General features: G+C 36.5%; 1 protein-coding gene across 6 annotated transcripts in view; it reads right to left on the bottom strand.

Moving 5' to 3' along the window:
* RYR2 (ryanodine receptor 2) overlaps positions 1 to 24159 on the bottom strand; it is a 783951-nt gene that overhangs the window by 170031 nt on the left and 589761 nt on the right. For all 6 annotated transcript variants that reach the window (XM_073011864.1, XM_073011860.1, XM_073011862.1 and 3 more), the window contains 9 exons: positions 23394 to 23514; positions 19064 to 19233; positions 17445 to 17665; positions 16062 to 16152; positions 13436 to 13576; positions 11849 to 12012; positions 9735 to 9813; positions 7677 to 7766; positions 6784 to 6921 (listed from right to left, as the gene is read on the bottom strand). In XM_073011864.1, coding sequence (XP_072867965.1) covers positions 6784 to 6921; positions 7677 to 7766; positions 9735 to 9813; positions 11849 to 12012; positions 13436 to 13576; positions 16062 to 16152; positions 17445 to 17665; positions 19064 to 19233; positions 23394 to 23514 — 1215 coding nt within the window. The remainder of the gene's footprint in view (positions 1 to 6783; positions 6922 to 7676; positions 7767 to 9734; positions 9814 to 11848; positions 12013 to 13435; positions 13577 to 16061; positions 16153 to 17444; positions 17666 to 19063; positions 19234 to 23393; positions 23515 to 24159) is intronic.

Below are 24159 nucleotides of genomic sequence, written 5' to 3'. Positions count from 1 at the left end.
CTAAAATAGATTTCCCACTATTTAATCTCCCCTTAAACCACTTTCCTTATATAACTGAAATTTACAAGTTTTTCACTTTAAGTTCTTGAGGCCAGTTTTAATAATGTAGGTAAATATTTGCTTATTTAGGGACAGATTCTTTTTATGCTTTTAATTGCCTGTTTTTCTTCTTCAGATACACAGAAATGAGAAGACTGGCCAAGTCTTGAGCAATTTCAGGTTCCCTGGACTATGCACCATCTTGGAGCCAGGGGCTTTAACATTCATACTAATCTTATTAGCATTAACAGCAGCAGTAGCAACTACCAGGTGTGTGGTCATCGGGACACACAGATTATCTCATTTTATCTTCAGAACAACTCTGAACAGTAGGTATTACTTTTTATCATTTTAAAATGAGAGAAAAGAGGCTCAAGAGAAATTAAATAATTTTAAAAGTCATAAACTGTATTATGTAGATAGCAAACAGCAGCATCAAATTTTGAAAGTGATTCTAACACCAAAGCACTTATCCAGGTCCTTAAGATGGTCCCCCGTGTCCTATAGGACCTGGCCCCTGAGACCACTGTACCCTCATGTTACTCACTGGATTCCAGCCTCGCTCACTTCCTTATCTCCCACATACTCCCACCTTAGCACATGTGCAATGTTTGGGACATTCTTCCTCCAAATCTGTGTAACTCCCTCAACTCTTTCAGGTTTTTATTCAATTTACCTTCTGATGAAATCTACCTGAAAGTTCCATATTAAAATTGCAACTCACCTCCAAACACCTTCCAAATCTCCCTGTTGCACTCCCAATTTGCCTTTCTATGCTGTTTTCTTTTTTCATGATATTTGTCATACTCTATCATAGCATAGCTAGAACTTGTTTTTCTGAAGACAGGGTCTCTCTTACACTGTCACCTAGGCTGAAGTGAAGTGGCACAAACACAGTTCACTGCAGCCTCAACCTCCTGGCTTTATTCAATCCTCCCACCTCAGCCTCCTGAGTAGTTGGGATTACAGGTGTGTGCCGTGCAACCACACCTGACTAGTTTTCCTATTTTTTGTAGAGATGTTGTTTCACCATATTATCCAGGCTGCTTTCAAACTCCTGGGCTCAAGCAATCCCCCTGCCTTAGCCTCCCATAGTGCTGGGATTGCAGGCATGAGCCACCATGCCTGGCCTTTCTATCCGTTGTTTATTTCCCCCATTAGAATGTAAGCTCCTGGACAGCAGAGATTTTTGTCCATTTTGTCACTGATCTATCTGAAAAGCTTAGGACAATGCAGCATACATAATGGGTGCTCAATAAATATCTGCTGAAGGAATGAATGCATCATCCCTCTATCCTATCCTGTATTTTAGTTCTAGATAAGTAACACATTCCAAAAGTTTCATTCTAATCTCCCTTCCCCTTCCAGGGTATAAGCTTATTTTTTCATTTGTTTTAAGTAGTTTTTATCCTACATTTGTAGTACTGAAAAATGGATATGAGGTAAGGCATTGGAATTTGGGAGTAAACAAGTAATTGTTGAAAACCTGTGGGATATGCCTGAGATTGTTAGAAATGTTCTTTGCTATTGACTTTAGTATCCCTACTAAGGAGGGGGTCAAAATCCACCCAGTTAACCCCTCTCCAATCAACTTCTTGTAACTTTTATCAACCCTTATATACTCTATTGTATATTCCGTCAAGTTGATACTGGTGTTATTCATACCCTTATGTTTGTCTTACATGTGCAAATTCTAAAGCCCTAAGTGGGCAGTAAATTTCCTGAAATCAGGATTCGTGTCTTCCTCTGGTATTCATGGCAAACAAAGGACATTCATCAGGTTATTGATCCACATAAAGATAATAAGGACAAAAATTATGGCTCACTCATATTGAAATATATGCCAGTTATTCTTTTAAGTGATTAATAAGCATTATAACGAGAACACTCAAAACATTCTTTCAAAGCAGAGACTCATACCAGCTTCATTTTAAAGATGAGAAAACTGCAGCATACAGAGGTTAACCAGTTTACCCAAGCTCACATAACTAGCTAGGTACTCAGGGGTGAGACCAGAATGTCAACCCAGGCTGGCTGTGCCAGATACTGCCATTAACCATGGGCCACCTGTACGTCCCTGAGGGAGTGCTGAGCCCCAGTAAAAAGAAAAAAAAAAAAAGCTGGTGCATTCAGGGTCGGAATCACATCTACACATGATCTTCACTCATCCATTTACATTCCTTATATAAAATGATGCTATAAAGTGTTCCTTTAGTCAGAAGAGTTTATACATGATAGAAAATTGCTTTATAATCACATAAGAAATCAGTAACAGAAAAAAGACAAAGAAGTTTAACAAGATGATAGTTGAAAAACAAAAAGCTATAAGGCAAGTAATGAAGAAATGACAATCTATGTTAATATTTGAAATAATATGGGTTTATGCTTAAAGAACCTTTGGGCGAAAATAATGGCAAGAGTTATACATAGATTTGTGGCCTTCAGTGTATATTGCTCCCCATTTCTGAGGCTGACAGAACTATTCTTTCTTTCTTACCTACAGGCCAAAGTGCTACAAACACAAATATACTTTTTCATTTACCACTAATGAAATGCCCTCAATAAATGCTTTCAACAGAAATACTGACATAACAATAGTAACAATGAGAGTTCACATTTAATGAGGCAAACAGAGATCAAATACCCAAAGGTACATTCTTAGAAAGCAGCACTACTAGGATTTAAGCCCAAGTGGTGAAATTCCATAGCCCTTCCTCTTACCTTACAAACTGTGCCTCTGGCACAAGCATCACCTAATATTTTGAAATCACATTCGAGATTTAAGAATAAATTTCAAAAATCACATGTCACTGTAAAAATCACTAAGACACGAGAGATGGTTCCACGGGTTAATAGGATCTATTAAGGGCTTACTATTAGAACAAAAAGGAGAAAGGGAAGGAGGGGTGATATAAAATATATATGATTTTAAATTAGAGTACATAATTTTTGCTATTAAGAGCAGTGGAAGAATTTCCCCTATTTTTCATGAAGCTTAAAGTCACCTGCATTTGTAGTAATATCTTATTTCTTATCTGCCTTACAGAATAATTTTAAAAAATCATCCCTTTCTCTACACTGTGTAATGCCTTGTACATACCACTAGTCTCACCCTTTCTGTACCACGTTGTAGTAGATTTAACTTGACCTTATCTAACACTATTTTATGACTTTTAGGATTACAATTGTCTTGCTATCTTTGTATTCTCATCGCCTAGTACGCATTTTGTGCTCAGTATTTGTTGAAACAGATTAAAATAAAAGCTATTTTACTTAGAAAAGTGTAAAGAAACAAAAAATAGATAAAACACACTTTTATAGTTTCCATCCATATATGATACATCCCAAAGGCAATTTAATGTAAAATATGCCCAAATCAGAACTCAATTTATTTAAAAGTATATTTCATCCCTTGTAAGTTGGATTCCTAGGTATTTTATTCTCTTTGAAGCTATTGTGAATGGAAGTTCATTCATGATTTGGCGCTCCGTCTGTTACTGGTGTATAAGAATGCTTGTGATTTTTGCACATTGATTTTGTATCCTGAGATTTTGCTGAAGTTGCTTATCAGCTTAAGGAGATTTTGGGCTGAGATGATGGGATTTTCTAAATATACAATCATGTCATCTGCAAACAGGGACAATTTGACTTCTTTTCCTAACTGAATACCCTTTATTTCTTTCTCTTACCTGATTGCCCTAACCAGAACTTCCAACACTATGTTGAATAGGAGTGGTGAGAGAGGGCATCCCTGTCTTGTGCCAGTTTTCAAAGGGAATGCTTCCAGTTTTTGCCCATTCAGTATGATATTGGCTATGGGTTTGTCATAAATAGCTCTTACTATTTTGAGATACGTTCCATCAATACCAAAAATAAAAGAGGACACAAACACATGGAAGAACATACCATGCCCATGGATAGGAAGAATCAATATTGTGAAAATGGCCATACTGCCCAAGGTAATTTATAGATTCAATGCCATCCCCATTAAGCTACCAATGACTTTCTTCACAGAATTGGAAAAAACTGCTTTAAAGTTCATATGGAACCAAAAAACACCCCGTGTTGCCAAGACAATCCTAAGCCAAAAGAACAAAGCTGGAGGTATCACGCTACCTGACTTCAAACTATACTACAAGGCTACAGTAACCAAAACAGCATGGTACTGGTACTAAAACAGAGATATAGACCAATGGAACAGAACAGAACCCTCAGAAATAATACCACACATCTACAGCCATCTGATCTTTGACAAACCTGACAAAAACAAGAAATGGGGAAAAGATTCCCTATTTAATAAATGGTGCTGGGAAAATTGGCTAGCCATAAGTAGAAAGCTGAAACTAGATCCTTTCCTTACTCCTTAAACGAAAATTAATTCAAGATGGATTAGAGACTTAAATGTTAGACCTAAAACCATAAAAACCCTAGAAGAAAACCTAGGTAATACCATTCAGGACATAGGCATGGACAAGGACTTCATGTCTAAAACACCAAAAGCAACAGCAACAAAAGCCAAAATTGACAAATGGGATCTAATTAAACTAAAGAGCTTCTGCACAGCAAAAGAAACTACCATCACAGTGAACAGGCAACCTACAGAATGGGAGAAAATTTTTGCAATCTACTCATCTGACAAAGGGCTAATATCCAGAACCTATAAAGAACTCAATCAAATTTACACGAAAAAAACAAACAATCCCATCAAAAAGTGGGCAAAGAATATGAACAGACACTTCTCAAAAGAAGACATTCATACAGCCCACAGACACGTGAAAAAATTCTCATCATCACTGGCCATCAGAGAAATGCAAATCAAAACCACAATGAGATACCATCTCACACCAGTTAGAATGGCAATCATTAAAAAATCAGGAAACAACAAGTGCCGGAGAGGATGTAAAGAAATGGGAACACTTTTACACTGTTGGTGGGACTATAAACCAATTCAACCATTGTGGAAAACAGTGTGGCGATTCCTCAAGGATCTAGAACTAGAAATACCATTTGACCCAGCCATCCCATTACTGGGGATATACCCAAAGGATTATAAGTCATGCTGCTATAAAGACACATGCACACGTATGTTTATTGCAGCACTATTCACAATAGTAAAGACTTGGAATCAACCCAAATGTCCATCAGTGACAGACTGGATTAAGAAAATGTGGCACATATACACCATGGAATACTATGCAGCCATAGAAAAGGATGAGTTTGTGTCCTTTGTAGGGACATGGATGCAGCTGGAAACCATCATTCTCAGCAAACTACCACAAGAACAGAAAACCAAATACTGCATGTTCTCACTCATAGGTGGGAATTGAACAATGGGATCACTTGGACACAGGAAGGAGATCATCACACACCGGGTCCTATTGCGGGGAGGGAGGAGGGGAGGGATAGCATTAGGAGATATACCTAATGTAAATGACGAGTTAATGGGTGCAGCACACCAACATGGCACATGTATACATATGTAACAAACCTGCACGTTGTGCACATGTACCCTAGAACTTAAAGTATAAAAAAAAAATTTGAAATGACACACAAAAAAAGTCTATTTCAACTATGGAGCATGTGAAGCACATGCTGTTAGACCCTCATTTTTTTTTTTTTTTTCCAAAAAAAGGATATCAGTGTAAATAGCAATAATAAACAATATTTGGTGTAAACCACATATATAGTGAACTGAGGGGTCAAGAAAAGAATAATGACAGGTTTAGCTCCCAGGAGAAATGAGAGGGTCAAAGGTAAGCAGCTCACATGACCTTGTGACTAAATGTTAAAGAGTGGCATTTGGTGTCCACCCTGAACCCCAGCTTTTCCACATCAAGGCTGTGCCTTACTCTTGCCACCTTGAGCACCAAAGACCTATGGGTAGAGTCTTGCTTTTTGGTTGAACTCCCGTGACATGGTCCAGTAGCAACATCTTCTGTGAATTCTTGCTCTGCCTGTGTGGCTGTATACCTGCCCTCTGCAGACAGGAGCACCCCTGTGCGTTCTAGATCTGGATCATGACTGTCTGAACATCCTACTCTTTCCTAAGAACCAACCCTCAGATCCCACTGGAAATGAGAAGACAGTTTTGTAGACAAACTAACTGTAGCGAATGAACATGATGGGCTGTTTCCGTTAGGAAAACTTCAGGACCTTACAACTGAGTACTTCTTCTTCTTCTCTTTAAAATGTTTTATTATACTTTAAGTTCTGGGGTACTTGTGCAGAATGTGCAGCTTTGTTACATAGGTATACACGTGCCATGGTGGTTTGCTGCACCCATCAACCCGTCACCTACATTAGGTATTTCTCTTAATGCTCTCCCTCCCCTAGCTCCCGACCCCACGACAGGTCCTGGTGTGTGATGTTCCCCTCCCTGTGTCCACGTGTTCTCATTGTTCAACTCCCACTTATGAGCGAGAACATGTGGTGTTTGGTTTTCTGTTCCTGTGTTAGTTTGCTGAGAATGATGGTTTCCAGCTTCACCCATGTCCTACAGCTGGTTACTTCTTCTATACTAGCCAGAAAATGGAAGGCTTGTACATAAAGTCCAGTAACTTAATCATCTTTTAACCTCCCTTGAAACTAAAGAAAAGGTAATATAGCTTTTTTCTCTCCCTTCTAAATTTTTTGACTCTTCAGAATTTTCAAATTATTTTTTAAGAAAAGCCCAATAATTAAATTTAACAAAATTATTTAGTCCATAACATAAACAGTTGATTCATCACCATGATGAATTCTTACCTGGCTTGTCTGAGAAATACGACGAGTCCGGTTGTAAAGGGCCATGCTGTCTCCCTCCCGAGTTCTTTCAATTCTCCAGCCCCAGGCCAGCATAGTTTTTAAAGATTCTTTGATTGGCCAGCGATAAATTTCTTTTTCCTAGAGAAGAAAAAACAAAAAACAACAGATATATTATGAAAGTAAATAAAAACGTTAAGTAACGCTTTGCTCTTGAATAGACTGCCTTCACTTTTTAAAAATCTGATGTGCATAGGTTATTTAAAAATAAAAAAGGAAAGTAAAATTCTAAAAGCAGAGTGTGAGCAGAGATCTAGTTTTACTAATGTTACTAAGAGGGATCCTCACTTTGTTCATTAGATAGCATCAAGGTCAATTTCCTTTAGCGGACCTGGTTCCTAGGACCTAACACAGAAACTACAAAGGAGAGACACAGAACAAAAGGACAGCTTATGTAATATACACGTGACTCACAATGAAGTGAAATCCTTTTCACTTCATTTGTCAAGATACTCATTTTTTTCCCCAAAGAAGTCAAATATATGAAAACCTATACATAATAAGCACATTATTACTTTGTCATCACTCATCAAGAAACTCTTAGGCATGATAAGAAGATTTTTTAAAGTACTTAAAAATATGGAAGAGGAATAAAAACCAAAAAGGAAAAGAAAAATGTTAAGGAGAGAAGAGAATAAACACAGAAATGCTGACAGAAAATAAGAATGGAGAAGAAAAGACAAAATATAAGAAGTTTTTTTAAAATGGGGGCTTTGGAAGAAAAAATACCAACTTTAAAATAAAGAAGTCATTTTAATATAAAAATATGTAACAAAGAAAAATATTTTCCAAAAGAATAAAAACTTTACAAAGTAAAACAAACAAAAAATCTTCACCTTTTCAGACAATAGCTTATATGGCTTCATTAATGGTTGAACCTTAGAAGAGTCTGAATATATTTCTCCATAAATCCATCCATTTGCCAACTAAAAAAAAAGGCAAACATTAAAAATTGTTTTACATGTGTTAATTTTAGAGGGTGTAGATATACAGGTGTTTAAGTGCATGTTTGATAAAATAAACCTAAAATGAACTAAAGTAAGGGTTAAGATTGAAATTTTATCCAGCATAAGTCACTATAAAGATATCCATCCTAATCATTGTTATTTTCTTTTATTTTAAATTTCAGATTCAGGGAGTAAATGTACAGTTTTGTTGCATGGATATATTGTATGATGTATTTTTGGTAATCATCTGGAACAAGTCTTTTTATCCAGAGACTAGAAGCACCCAATCTTCCTTAAACAGACCAAGGTCTTGTAATTGTGCCGATAAGCATTCCCACAGGAGGAGGTTACAGGGATGCATAGTCCCAAGGATATCTATTCTGACCCATCTTGGGACCCCACCTGTGAAGTGTAAATAAAAAACATGCATTTTAAATAGGAAAACTAGAGCACGCAGCTCAGAGTCTTCTCTGAATAATGCCACCTGTTTTATCCATTCTTTCATCAAATTTTCTCTCAACACATTCATTCTATATTATTTTGCCCATTTGTACATATCACCATTTCCCTATATCATTTCTTGTCTGCCTACAGAGTCTGAGTAATTAGACTGGAATACCTTCCTGTAATATTCCTCTCCATCACCAACTCCACCCACTCAGTACTTAGTGGAGTTTTTTTGTAAGATAGATCCTTACTGACTTACGTAGTAAATCAGTTACTGAATGAAGAACCAGATACTTATCAAAACCAGCAAAAAAGAGTTTCTTAGAGGGACTGAAAGACTGACTGGCCAGGGCAATGTTTGAAACTCAATATGACATCTCTAGCATGATGATCTTGATTTGTTACGAAGCATACACATCCTCTGGAAGCAACCTTTGGTGCCTGATTTTCATTTCACCAAATCAATATGTGAGTATTTTAGGTTCTTGAACCATCTCAACTCAACTCCTCTGATGAACCTACTTTATCCTCTGTCAAGTTTAGACCGAGCTCAACTTAAATGTGAATATTCAGGCATAAGATTTCCTTTAGAAAATCTCATAATATGTAGAAATTATCTCATAGATGCAGCTACTTTAGTTTTCTCATTTGTGTTGTTTTTCTTGAAAACACAAAAAAGTCACCTGGCCAATGTAATCTATTTTTAGTACATTGCAGATCTAGTTGTTGGTAAGAACTACAACAGAAGAATAGAAAAGGTAAATAATTGTTAAATCCTGATTAAGAATTTTCAAGATTTTATCTGATATAGAACTATACCTAAAACCTGGCCAGGCATGGTGGCTCATGCCTGTAATCTCAGCAGTTTGGAAGGCTGAGGCTGGCTGAACAACTGCTTGAGGCCAATAGTTGGAGACCAGCCTGGGCAACATAGCAAGATCTCATCTCTATAAAAAATATTAACAATTAGCCAGGTATGGTGGTGTGCACCTGAAGTCCTAACTATTCAGGAGGTTGAGGCAGGAGGATTGCTTGACCCCAGTAGTTCCAGGATGCAGTGAAGTATGATCACACCACTGCACTGCAGCCTGGGTGGCAGAGCAGGACTCAAAAAATAAACCCAAAAAACCTACATATAAAACCAAAGTTTCCTTAAAAGGTGAATTCTGAACGGGGGTCATCATTTCCTCCTGAAGCCCTTGGTGATTATTGCTTTTTACTCCGATAAACAATATATGTTATAGAAACTATATTTATAATGTAATTAATAGATCTTTTGAAACCTTAAAATAGTGCTTATTCCTAAGTGTATCATATTTGTGTTAATGCTAGAGCTAGCTAAATATTATATTATCATATAAGCTAATTGTAATTAAGTATTTTTTCCTAAGTTAGATCAAGGTCTCATTTTAAAAGAGAACACTGTCATGGTCAGAAGTATTTGAACAGTGACCAGTCATTAATAATGACTACTGAATAAGAATGTAATTCTCTTTTTACCTTGTCCACTGACCATTTGTCATGGGAGTGTTCTGCATATTTGTTAATGAAGTATTCCAACTTCTCAGGAATTGTAATACTATGAGAGAAGTAAAGACAAAAGAGCTTGATTTTCACAGAATTTACCCGAATCATATTAATAATTTACTCACAGTTCATGAATGCTTATATCTCATTCAATTTTAACTGTTAAACACTACTTTTAACAAAGAATTACATTTTTCTATTTTCAGAACAATATAAGAAAAGTCAAGCAGATAATGTTCTATCTGCTCATCTTATATTGATTCATAGTTTATGTGCTAACATAACAAATTAAATATCATAAAACTATAATAACAATTATTATTAAATATATAAATTGAAATAATTAAAATACATTCAAAGATTAGGACAACAGATTACACAACAAAGAAAAAACAAGCACTAACTTTAGTAGTGATGCGTTAAAATTTTTAAATATTCATGGTCCACAACGCTGTAAATGTTACTAGTATTAACTACAGGGAAAATAATTAACTCCTGCTTTTTGTTAATATTTACTCTTGACTCCTTTTGTGTTTAAATGAATATTTAGTTCCTTGATGTTGAGGACATGCAAATGATGACCAAGTCTGATGGTAAATCTAAGGCTTAAAATGTATCTATGAATGGAAAATCAAATATATATATAAAATTCTATTCATTAAAGAATATATCTTATTAAAGTATTAACTTTGAGAACACAATTCTACATAAAATCTAGTATAAGATGGTTTGTTGTCTTCCAGCAGTTAACAGTAATTGAACTATAAGACATACACGTACCTAAGAAGCAATATATAAAAAATTGTAATCATCTAGAAATAATTGATATCACCACGTAAACCTGTATCTGTTAAGAAGTCCCCAAAGGGGCAAGCCTAGGTAAATTAATATCCATGCCCACACTCATTAATTAATTGTATTTAATGAACCAACACCAAAACCATGACATTGTTCTGATATTTAAAAATCTCAGATTAGATCATATGTTAGCAAACCACAAACTTACCCATGTAGGAATGTGAACATGTGATATATTGGTTTACTTACTTCGGAGGAGATACAAAAGATCAATCACATAAGCCAAATACTGGGGGATGGGGGAAAGGGTCTTTTCTCACAGGACTGTCATCAAAGACCAAACATGCAAATTTAAGGCATTATCAAACTAATGGCATACCACTCAGGTTGAAATTCTGATCTGGTTATGGAAGCTAAATCAGCTGGGGGCCACTCAGAAGCCTCAAAGTTGAACTCCCAAGCAAATTCAGAAGCCGTGGATAAGAACTACCAAGTGTCTACCTTGCTAAAACTGATCTTGCTGAGCACCATGGAATCAGTAAGAGAATGTGGCATGAAGAGGCAGCTTTCCTTGCACATGGAGAACCATGATCCTACTTAAAAACAGTAACAACAACAACAAAATGCTCAGACTTCAAACACCTGAAGTTCCCAAACATTCTATCTGTAGAACAATTGTTGCAACTAAGTACATGTAACAAGTTTCATAACGTTAAAGAATGTTGTTTCATCTTTAGTTTTGGTGGTCAAACTGCATTCTAACTGCACGCTGAATTTTCCAGAAAAATTCTCATTCAATATTCCCTTCCATCTCGTGCTGTGTTTTATCAAGCTGAACATCAGCTGTGAACCCTGGACCTTGCTGAGATGTGGTGATGGGTGAAGGGATTCCCTTGCCACTCACAGAAACAGCTTTGCAGTGCATGCTGGGAATATCCTAAGTAAAAGATGTTATATAGAGGTTGATTCGTAGTTACTATTAAACATTTAGGGTAATTTTTCAACTAAAAATATAACTGACAGACTTTCTTAATTCTATTATAGATATTACATATACAGAGTCTTGATTGTGTTAAGAATATCCTCGAAGGTACATCTTATCTATTTCTGATATTAGTATAATCATTATTATTATTACTATCATTTTATAAATTAAAAGGACCCCTATTAAAAGGATACCAATTCAAAGGGGGCATGTATTAGAGAAAGTTCACTTTAGTACCTTATTCAATTTCAGACTTCACACATCATTTACAATAAAAATCTGCTGCAATAGAAAGAGTCCATACTTTGAGGTATCAACAGGTTGTGGGTTAAAGTTCCCTTCAGAATCCATTGATGACTGTTTTTCCATCATACTGACATAATTTGACTCCATGTAGTCTGGAGGCAAAGCTCCCGCAACTGCACTCAGGCAAGGCAGTGCCAGTTTGAAAAGCTCTTGTTCATATTTCTGGGAAAAATGGAGGACCGAAAAAGAAATTACTATATAGCAAAAGTTGTCAGCATGATCATCAGGGCTACAGAAGGTTGCAGAAGAAAATCTGAATTACCCTGGGCTAACTGAACTCTCTGATAATTCTTTTTCTAGAAAATGAAACACAGAGCCTAAAACCCCATCAAACATAAAAGAAGCTGCAGCTAGATTTACAAACATAAAAGAAGCTGCAGCAGTTTCAGTTTAAGGAGAATAAAATCTTTGACTCTCCAACACATTGGAAATGAAGTAAACTTTAATATCGTCAACGTGTAAAATATCGTTACAAGATAAACATAGTTTCAGTCAATAGGGACTACATTACTTAGAGTTAGTTATAGATAATTCCTGTATATTATAATGAGTATACATGAAAAATACAGAAAGCATAACATTCTAGAGAGTGAGAAATTTTAACCGATCCATGTTGCATTATAAAGGTTTGAAAAATAAAATTCTGAGCTGGAAAAGAAATTCCACAGAAACTATGCATGATAAAAATTTATAGGAAGAGGTATTTGAGTATTAAGTTAAATTTATATTTATAGATTTTCTAAAAAATAAAAAAGTAATAATTTAAATTATTTCACTTTAAATGTTCATTGTTAAACATAAATGATTCTAAAAAATACTTACACATTATTTTAAAAGGAATCAGTTTACCAAAGGAAATTCAGTAAGAAAAAGCATTAAAGTGTTGCTACCAAATGTAATTGCAGACAAATATTCCTCTATTATGTAGTAAACTTGTGGTTATACTACTCCAATCATCTAATAATGTCAATCTGGGAATTCAAACTAATTTTGATTAATTTAAGCATGATCATACAAAACTTGTTGTTCTGCCTTTTCTCTAAGATCAACACCTGCCAGCCATCTGAAAACATAGGAACTATTCATTATAAATTTTGCAACTATAAGGGAATGCCATATATGCAATGCAACATCCAGTGAAGGTATCTAAAGCTCCATAGCAGCGAAGCTGGAGACTTTAGCAGGGGACCGGGATATTACAATTACATAAGATTTCATGTTTTATATTTTTGTATTGGATATAATTTCTTTGGCCTTTATAAGATTGGAGATGGGACCAGGGAGAGTCTGAGTACAAATGCACCAGAAACTTATCAACCCTGTGCGTAATTTTCTGAACTGCTTAGCCATTTGACATTCAGAAACAGCGTTATGATCACAAGGAAAATGCTACCATAATGATTAAGAAAAATAAATAGAAATTGCATTTTCAACATTTATTATGAAGTTGAGAAAAGAGAAAAAATAAAGCCATATGTGTCTTGGTTAGCAAAGACCGTATTCAATTAGGAATACCGTCTTACTAAGAATGTGTGGCTTTGTGCCATTTTACTGAGACAAACAAACCCACAAAATCTTAAATTACCTTTTGAGACAGGGCATCAAAAATGCCCCAGAACAACTTTCTTGATAAATGAAGTTCTTCTTCTGAGGCAGCACCAAAGTTTCCCCACCCTCCAGGCAGGCAGTAATATTTCCAGCATCTTTCATAATGATTTGTCAGCAGCTACGTGGGAAAACAGTTATAAAACAAGGAGCTATCAAAACCTTTTGGATTTTTTTTTTTCATTTCTCCTCATATGACACTGTAATGCTACATTATAAGGTCAACTGAAGTGAAATTGCTCAATCCCATGTAAACTCCCTTGGAGAATACTATCACCGTGTATACTACGAGTGATAGTTAATATTGAGGGTCAACTTGACTGGATTGAAGGATGCAGAGTATTGATCCTGGGTGTGTCTGTGAGGGTGTTGACAAAGGAGGTTAACATTTGAGTCAGTGGGTGGACAGGGAGAGACAGACCCACCCTCAATCTAGGTGGGCACCATCGAATCAGCTGGCAACAGGTCTAGGATAAAAGCAGGCAGAAGAATGTTGAAGGACTGGACTTGCTGAGTCTTCTGGCCTTCATCTTTCTCCTGTGCTGTTGCTTCCTGCCCTGGAACATCAGACTCCAAGTTCTTCAGCTTTTAGACTTTTGGACCTACGCCAGTGATTTACCGGGGGCTCTTGGGTCTTTGGCCATAGACTGAAGGCTGCACTGTTGGCTTCCCTACGTTTAAGGTTTTGGAACCTGGACTGGCTTCCTGGCCCCTCGACTTGCAGATGGTCTATTGTGGGACTTCACCTGGTGACTGTGTGAGCCAGCACTCCTTAATAAACTCCCCTTCATATATACATCTATTCCATTAGTTCTGCCCCTTTAAAGAACCCCGACTGATACACTATGTCTCTTTCAAATTTAACACTGATTGCAATATGAGGACCAAACGCCCAATTTTACAAATAACTATATCTTGTACAGCATTCTTTATGAGGTTTTTTGGATTCTACGTATCCCTGAGTTCTACATTAATGATTTACTTATAATTTCATGAATTGTTATTAATATCTTGCAATCCACATGTAAAACGAAGGGACTGATGTCAGGATGGCCCAGAAGCACAATAAAAGAACTATATATCTGTGATTCTTTTTGCTCCATCTCTGCCTCCCTATGGCTTGCCTCAATACTTAATTCTCCAAGTAAATTTCCAAAACCGCTCTACTTGGATCACTTCTTTGTCTACATTTATTTGGGGGTTACGGATGCAATTTATTACTTTACTGATTGTCTACACTGCTCCTTGCATTTTCACCTATGCATGTTGCTTGTTTAGAACTAAACTGGAATGTCAAGGACAAGCAGAGAATCTTTCAATTATTTGGTAGTTCTTTGGATTATTTATTTTTGATCTATATTTGTCAAATTAATAAACTGATCTATATGACTATACATATTTGGACTCTTTCCTATATCTAAGGAAGAAAATAAATCGTAAGAGTTACTGTTACTAATGTGGGCTGCATGTCTTATTGTTAAAATATTACAACTCATTTACTATTCCTTTCAGTTACAAAAAATTGAACACGTCCACACAATTTAGGAGTCACAAATGATGAAATACTGAGATCTAATATGCTTGGCTTCACACTGACATATCTCTAATGTAAGAGAGTTTTATTGCATAAGGGTAACAGCATGAGACTGTATCTTTTTTTCATGAATTCTCCAGCTCATTTGTATCAAAAAAATTTTGCAAGACAAGGACCATTCTAGATGACAAAAAACATAAAAGCAGAATTTTTAGCAAGGATATAATTTATTTTATCTAATTCACTAATGTATCTAGATTTATTAAACCAAAGTCAGTTTTCACAGAGAAAGATTACTTTTGCCAAATATCCAGGATGCTTACTGTAACAGCTCCATAGAGACTCTTCATATCTCATACTTCTTCAGCACTAGTACTGGGTAGCCATTGGGGAAAAAATAATGCTACTGGATGGCATTGCAGAGTGGCCATCTATTAAAAAATCCATCACATTACTATATAACTTTGATGCAAACACTGTATTCTATATTCTGAGTCTAGATTATGATATTAAAGGACAAGAAAACATTCCCAAGTCAGGAAGATAGAATGAGACTTGATCCTGAACAGAACAATAAATTTAGAGAAAATACCAGTGATTTTTCTATACTGTGTGACAGACTATAATTGCATATACAGAGAGGTTATCTTTGAACCCTACGAAGTGACATTTGGAGCCTGTCTTGTGATTATTAACTTAGAAAATGTTGTCTTTAAAGCCTGGTCTTTATCCCTCGAGGTTTCTGATAATATTTTAGGCCAGGTCTATTACCATGTTTTCCAACTTAAGAATATCTTGGCTTATATTTTCCCTGTGGTCCTTTTTCTTTTTCCCGTTGATTTCTATTTCCATTGTTTCCACTGAAATCATTGTTAAGATTTCTATAATCTTATAGAACTTGTTTATTTAAAGTTGATGTATACATTCCTATAACTTCTAAATGCCCATTTCAATAATTGGGAGACATTTTCCAGCATCAAGTATGATGTATCTAAGAAATGTATATGTTGTCATAGAAAATAAAGTCAGAGAAACCAGTCATCAAATATCTACACACATTTCGTATACTTACTTTAAGAGGCATCTTTGCATGTTCATTTAATAATGGAACATCAAATACTAATCTTCTGAGTAAGTGCTGCATCATAGAAGGTCTCAGTTGTCTGTTGGAACAAAGTTAATGTTAATAATGCTGAGAAATGTGTCTAAACTAAGATCATTCATTAGAAAAAATTATGTAAGCCAAGGACCTGAATCTCTACCTCTCTTCAGATGGTATTCACTAGATGTTCTTTGTCCAAAGATCAGCTACTTAGTTAATTTTATATAAGGTTAGATTTCCCAACTCATCTGTATTCCCCAGATCTGAAGACCACCCCTTCTTTGCTACAGAAGATGTTTCTGTTCTGCTCCTTCCTTTCCAAACCATTCACAAACGCAGACCCCACTGTTTCCTAAGACTTTCCTCCATTAATTTTAGTAAATGTCCCTTCCCTCATTCCAATGGATGGTAAGAAGCAAAAAGAAGAGGGAATATTGGAACAGAAAGGAGGAAAAAATGGCTGAGACAGCAAATTTGCCAGAGAAGAAAGGGAGAGAAAATGAATACATAGAGGACATCTATTGCGTTAGGCAACAGCAAGTGTTTTACCTCGTTTAACACTTAGAAAATCTCTGTGAGGGAGGCATTTTGGTTCAATTTTACAGAATCTTAGATTAGGGAAGTTAAAGAGCTACACTTCTGATTTTCCACCTCCTTCAGGGCCATCTGGCTCTCAACCCAGACACTCTACCATGGGTGAAAACTTGCCCTTCCCCCAGGGACTGCCAGGCAAGAGTTCCTGGAGCAGTTACAAAGGAGCCATGATCTTCCTAGGGGTTTGAGAAATTCTCACTTTCACAGGCAAAACTTCATCAGAGGGAGATACGTTTCTGGTTTTCATAGTAACACATTCTAGCACTTCTACTGATAGGAAATGGTTTTCCAGGTTGGAGGAAATATTCAGCCTTCATCATTACCCCACATAAATATGGTTTTACTATTATGCTGTATCACATTTTATATTTAAGAAGTCCCTTTTTTCTTTTCTTTTCTAGAAGAGGGGTTAAATCATCAAACACAGTCAAAAGGGGAGATCTATTCATCTCACCTAAAGTGGCCAAGGACTCCCGACACAATTTCTCCCCACTCCCAACATCCAGAATAGTATTCTGTAACTGGTCAAAAGCTATATCCAACAGCTGGATACCCTACGGAGGCCTGGAGGAACACTCCGGAACTCGACTGGGAGCAAGGGCGCTCAGAGAAGACGCATACCTCAGTATATGGGACTACCTAAAATGAATTAAATCTGTGGTATGGAAAATGTTTCCAAAATTCCAAATAATTTGTCAAAAGCCACACTGTAAATTCTGTTTTTTAAAGAAGCTGGCATAGAATTTGTTATCCACTCACCCACAAATAGAGAGCAAACAAACTTCTATAGAATCCCGCTGAGCTTTGGTAAGTGAACAGCCCTTAGAAAGTCTATACACAGTATGAAGTAATGAGTCAATGAGAGAAGCGTGGTGCTCTGTGCCAGCAAAGAGAGGAGCACATCTTGTTAACAACGGCAAGACGGCTGTGCAAAGGTACCGATTGAGGGCCAAGGCCATGTCTGTAGCACTCAAAGCCGCCTGAAAAAGAATCAGAGTAGAAGGCCATTTGTGTTTGGCAGTAGATAACTTTCAAAGGGATTAACATGGGAACATACAATTTCATTATCTAGAAGATGATAGCGCTATGAGACATGTAAATGTATTCTTCAGTTATATCTTTTTTTTTTTTTTTTTTTTTTTGAGATGGAGTCTCGCTCTGTCGCCCAGGCTGGAGTGCAGTGGCCAGATCTCAGCTCACTGCAAGCTCCGCCTCCTGGGTTTGCGCCAGTGGGGTTCATATGATTTTTACCACTAAAAACAATCAACTATCAATTGTTCATAAACAGATAAAAATGAATGAAATGACACCTATCTCCTCAAAAAGCTTAACAGGTTCAGATTCTATCATTAAATATCAATGGTAGGATCAATGTAAGAAGACGATAATATCACAGATATGAGTATTTTCCTTTGCTAGGCAAAGAGGGGAGCTTAATCTCACAGTAGATCTCATACGCAAAAATTCTTTCTTAATTCTCTTTATGATTCATATTTATTCTTCTCATGTCTATCAGCACCAATAATCAAAGGATAACTGTATTACTATGTTATCATCCATACTATTCAGGTCCAGAATTTCATCTGAATATGCAAAACAAAGAAAAAAAGAAGTTTTCATTTCAGTTTTATGATTCTGCTCTCGTATATTTCACGAAGGGGCTACTGTCAGCTCAAGTACTGATGTACTTTGAAATCAAAAAAGCACATTGAACTGATAAAATTAATGAGTACATGAAACTAGGTATTAAATATGTATAGTAGTATAACTACTATAACATTTAGAACTTCAGCTTATTTCACAGTGTTTCAAAGAGAAGAACATTTAAGCTGATAATGACAGATTCTCCATGTGGGTCACCCAATATACAGAACAGATTTCAATCCATTTGTACCTTAACAGACGAAGACACCAAGATGATCATGACTCAACAGTATCCATTAAATCATCATAATTCTTTAATTGCTTTTATTGAGAAGCATAAGTGTTTAGGCCAATTTGGAGGTTGACACCGAACAGAGGTTAACAGGAGTCACTGTGACCTCCTAAATTAGAGTTATGTGAACCTCTTATGGAATCCCATAGCACCTTATCAGAATTCTTATCATATTCTTTTTGGTCAGTGGGAAGTTTCCTGAGGTTGTCAGTTTATTCAGTGAATTCCTTGAGAACATAGCCTAGTTTTATTTTCGGTTTACCCATGGCTTACCTGAAAATATAACAGGTACTCAATAAACATTCATTGTCAATAAATTAATCAATGGATATATATATATATATATATATATATATATATATATATATATATATATAAAAGAATATCATAAGGCACAGAATGAAGAGTCAAGAGAAGAGGAAGTCCATTGCTCCAATCTCACCGTATCTAAAGAAGCAGCCGCCCGGAGATCTGGCAGAAAGCCAACCTCAAGAAGATGGAGGAGGAAGTCTTGAACCTCAATTCCATAGACCCTGTCAAGGAATAAAACCATGGCTGCCTTGTGATCTGGGCAAAACCCCGCAGACATGTCAGGTTCCACCACATTCCCATCTAAAAGAGAGAAGTGAATTTTGGTGTCAATGGCTGTGCCATATATGGGATAGATTACAAATGGCTGCTTTCTAGACTTCTTACGTTTTAAATAAACTTTTTAATGAAATGGTTTTCTGTTCTTCGACTACCCTCAAGCTATTATGGGAGTTTGCTGAGGAAATAAGGCAGTGCAATTTAAAGCCAAGGCCATTTCAGTGTTATATAGGCATCCACTTGTTAACTGCATACAGGATACAAGACGTGGCATTGTTGGATACTTAGGAGAAACAAACAGGCATCCAAAATCTACTTTCTAAAACTCCAAGTGAAATCCATGAAAAGTTAAAATGTAAAGTGGGGATTTTCACTCTTTTCTAAGCGAGCCTGTTTTAAACATGAATAAAGCTCATCTATCCTTATGTGATAATCTCGGGATATTTATCTTTTTATGCCTTAGAACAATAACAAAGTGATGAAATAACACTATAAAACCAGTATGGCTTTCATATGAAATATGTTTCATTAATCATAACAGCATTTAACATGCATTTAAGGGTCATATTGTTTTCTCTATCAATACTCTAAGCTTTATGCCTATATAGATTGGTGAATTCTTTACTAATTAGTGAATTCTTACTCTAAGCTTTATGCCTATATAGATTGGTGAATTCTTTACTAATTAGTGAATTCTTACTCTAAGCTTTATGCCTATATAGATTAGTAAGTTCCCTAACTGGGGACCACTGATAAGAGAAATCATGGGATTATGTGCCAATTTCAAATACTGAAGAATTGATTTACTTCCTGTTTGACCATATAATTATGCCAAACTGGTACTGATCACACACCACGATTCTACAAATAATATCACAGAACTTTTCATATGGATACAACATCAAAGAAACAAGAACTCAGAGAAAGATGACACATGACCACAATCATCCTGAATAAACTGAAAGAATAAAATGACAACTTTTCTGTTTTCACTTATAGTCAATGAACAAATTTTATATGTAAATCATGAAAATAAACAAATAATGTTCTAAAGGAAACTAGATAAAAGGATAATGACTGGTAGTATTATAACAACACCTAATACAACTAATACATTCCTTTCCTTACATTTAAAAATAATAGTTCTGATCTGTTGTGCTGTTGTCAGGCACCGCACTAGGAACGTTCCTGACATGATCTTACGCAATTCCCACAACCCATCTGTGAGGCTGCTATTATGACCCTCATTCAACGGATCACAAAAACTAGCCTTTAGAGAAGTTAAGTAACTAGTCCAAGGTCATACACCTAGTAATTGACGGAGTTGTATTTAAACCAACTAAAACTGGATTTAAAATCCAGCCAAAGCTGACTTAACCTTAGTGTTAAATCAGTATGCTATGATTTTCAATTAAAAATCTATATAAAATTCTATTTCAGTTCTCCTAAATATCACATTAAAAAGGAATTTAAATGTACAGTATTCTACGATCTTAAAGTGTAGCTGTGCCTAGGGAAAAGGGGAGCAACCTACTGATCCTGCTCTATATGTTTTGCTTTTTAAACTCTTATCCAAGCAGACATTCGTTTTAATGAATGCCACAAATGCATCTGGCTCAAGACTCACGGATTGGCTCAAGTTGCTGTTTTATTTGCACCATCTCCTCAAACACACTGGAGACAATAAAGCAGCAGTTTCACCCTGTGGTGCCTGCTGTATACATCTATCCACAATTACCAGCAGTGCCTGCTGTATTCATCCACCTGCAATTACTGCCTCAGACAGGGCGGCCAAATCAGCCCAGGTCAAGAGCTACAGGATTACGTGCTTGTTCCTCAAGTTTTCTGAACCCCTTCTTCTTTGATTATTATTCTGAGGCATACTCTAGCTTGGAAATAAATATGATAAAAATGTCTGAGGAAGACCTTAGCTAATCCTGAGAAGGGAAAATATCATTCTTTAGAGACAAATTTCACATACTAAATATAGAATGTATAATAACCATTATTACTGCTACTTGGTGATGCTTATAAACCAATTGAGTTGTCATTGAAAAGGAGAAAGAAATATAGGTGTTTTAAGCTTTGCAGTGAATGCATAGCCACATAAAGTTAAATGCACAACTATGGTGACATAAAAACCGACAGGTTTCTGTCTACGTTCTCCACAAAAGGAAAGCAGCAAAAAAAAAAAAAAAAAAAAGGTTTGAGATGGAGTCTCGCTCTGCTGCCCAGGCTGGAGCATAGTGGCACGACCGGAGCTCACTGCAACCTCCGTCTCCCAGGTTCAAGCGATTCTCCTGCCTCAGCCTCCTAAGTAGCTGGGACTACAGGTGTGTACCACCACACCTGGCTAAAAAAAGAAGAGATTTAACAAATACCAATGGATTGTGTTAAAAGTTAACTTTCATTGTGACTGTGATACAAAATTCACAAACACACACACACAAACCACTGTGACTCCTGATGGAGACAATATACTGCAAATATGTGAAGAAAAATAACATATTAGAGCACAACCAACTAGTAAAAGAAAGAAAGCAATGTGAAAACTCTTGAAGGCTGCTAAAGGCAGATGACTGGAGCAAATGAGGAGGTACCTGGAAACTTTTGGGCCCATTCTGAAAAGGACACTTGAGCTCTCTTACAGTCTATGTTCTTGGTTCTTTGTTATTACTTATATTACTACAAAATTTAATGCTTCCCTATTTCCTAATCTGTATGTCACTGGTACTATTATTATCTTTGTCCTGATAGTGTCTATTTTGTGGCTCAAAATATAGAATAAGGAAAAGATATTTTCCTTAAGCAAATGAAAATGAGTTAGAAGAGAGGTACAGAGACAGCAGATGAAGATGAGCTACAGATGCACAAGGAAAAGAAACTGGCTCAAGTAGGGAAGCCAAAGGTGGGGAAAAATTTTAATTTCTAGCTTTGTCTATAGCTATCATGAGCATTCGATTATTATGGTAGTTTTGTCACCTTGTAGATTTGGGTTTAAGGTTAGCATACGCAAGACTTTACTTTCTCCTAATCATGCCTGGCAAACAGGATGAGCTACCTTCAGATATATGGTGACCCCTTTCATTCTAGACTTGAGCTACTATAGCCTGCCTTCTCTGGGGGCATAATTAATGAAAGAAAATGATTATATATAGCATGCACTTCCAACCTGATTATGTTTTTTGTTTGTTTGTTTGAGACAGAGTTTCACTCTACAGCCCAGGCTGGAATGAAGTGGTGCAATCTCAGCTCACTGCAACCTCCCCACCATCCCGGGTTCAAGCGATTCTCCTGCCTCGGCCTCCTGAGTAGCTGGGATTACAGGCACCCACCACCATGCCTGGCTAACTTTTGTATTTTTAGCAGAGACAGGGTTTTGCCATGTTGTCCAGGCTGGTCTCGAACTCCTGACCTCAGGTGATCCACCTACCTTGGCCTCCCAAAGTGCTAGGATTACAGGCTTAAGCCACCACGCCCGGCCCCTAATTATGTTTTGTTCTACAATTAGAAGTCTTTCATGTTAAGTGATTTATGTATAAATATCCAATAAAGTATTGAAAACTGAAAAAAAAAACCTTCCATTTGAGAAAGTGAAAACAAAGTATATTTGGGGTTTAACATTTATTTTAGTTGGCTTCAATAATTACTTTAATCTTAAAAAAAATTATCCTTACTCATGAAAAGAACACTTCTTTTTGGCCAGGAGCGGTGGCTCACGCCTGTAAACCCATCACTTTGGGAGGCCAAAGTGGGTGGATTGCGAGGTCAGGAGATTGAGACCATCCTAGCTAACATGGTGAAATCCAGTCTCTACTAAAAACACAAAAAATTAGCCCAGCGTGGTGGTGGGCACCTCTAGTCCCCGCCACTTGGGAGGCTGAGACAGGAGAATCGCTTGAACCCGGAAGGCGGAGATTGCAGTGAGCGGAGATCGCGCCACTGCACTCCAGGCTGGGCTACAGAGCGAGACTCCATCTCAAAAAAAAAAAAAAAAAAAAAAAAAAAAACGGAAAAAAATTATAAAATATATACTTTATAGCTTTTTTTAAAAAAGAAATTTCAGTAGTATAGACATAATTTAGGAAGCGGAGAGGTTGGGATGTTGAGTACGGAAAACATTATTTAGAACATGATGTCATCCAACACCCTACTGAATTAGGACGTGCTGAAGTTGGCCTTACCTTTGGCTATTGTTGGCATCTGAAAAGCGATGCTGATAACGCCCACCAAATCTCCCAAGGGAATTAGGGATCTCAAAATAGACCTAATTCTGATGGCTTCTCCCTTACCAGCATGAATCAACTATACAGGAGGAAAAACAAAAAAGAAAACATTAGAACAACTTTGTGATATCAATGTTACAATTCTGTCTAGGAAATCTGAAGTATGGGAATCCAAGTCCAAAATAATTTTCTGATCAGTATACGTATAAAGTTATGCCTCTCTCAGAAATAGTCTCTGGCTTACCTGTGGATATTTACTTGCTCACATAGTTTTCACTGACTTCAGCATACACCAAATTATTTATACTATGGTCTAGGCCAGTTGGTTCACCCATTAGAACAACAGTTTTTATCCTTTTGGGGACTGTTAAGATATATTGAGAATCTGACATGTTTACGAAAGTTTACTTTCCAAAATTACATGTAAACACCTATCAATAACACGAGCAATAATACAAACAAAATTATCATTAGACTCTGAACATATACTAATATTTATGACAGAATTAGCTTCTTTCTTGCTTTGTGCTAAGAAATGAATTGCATATCCATCGGTCTTTGACCCTGATTTCTCCCAAGGCTGGATTTATAATGTGGAGGAAATGATGAACATAAATCCTAACAGTTCTTTTAGACTGACATGAAGTACCCAGGATGACTGTGGATGACAATACAGTCAAGAATCTCAGCAAGTCTTCAGGACAGGCTCGGCTTGCAGAGCTGG

This window comes from Chlorocebus sabaeus, chromosome 25, assembly GCF_047675955.1.
Source record: "Chlorocebus sabaeus isolate Y175 chromosome 25, mChlSab1.0.hap1, whole genome shotgun sequence".
NCBI lineage: Eukaryota > Metazoa > Chordata > Mammalia > Primates > Cercopithecidae > Chlorocebus > Chlorocebus sabaeus.
This window is presented reverse-complemented; position numbering and strand designations above follow the sequence as displayed.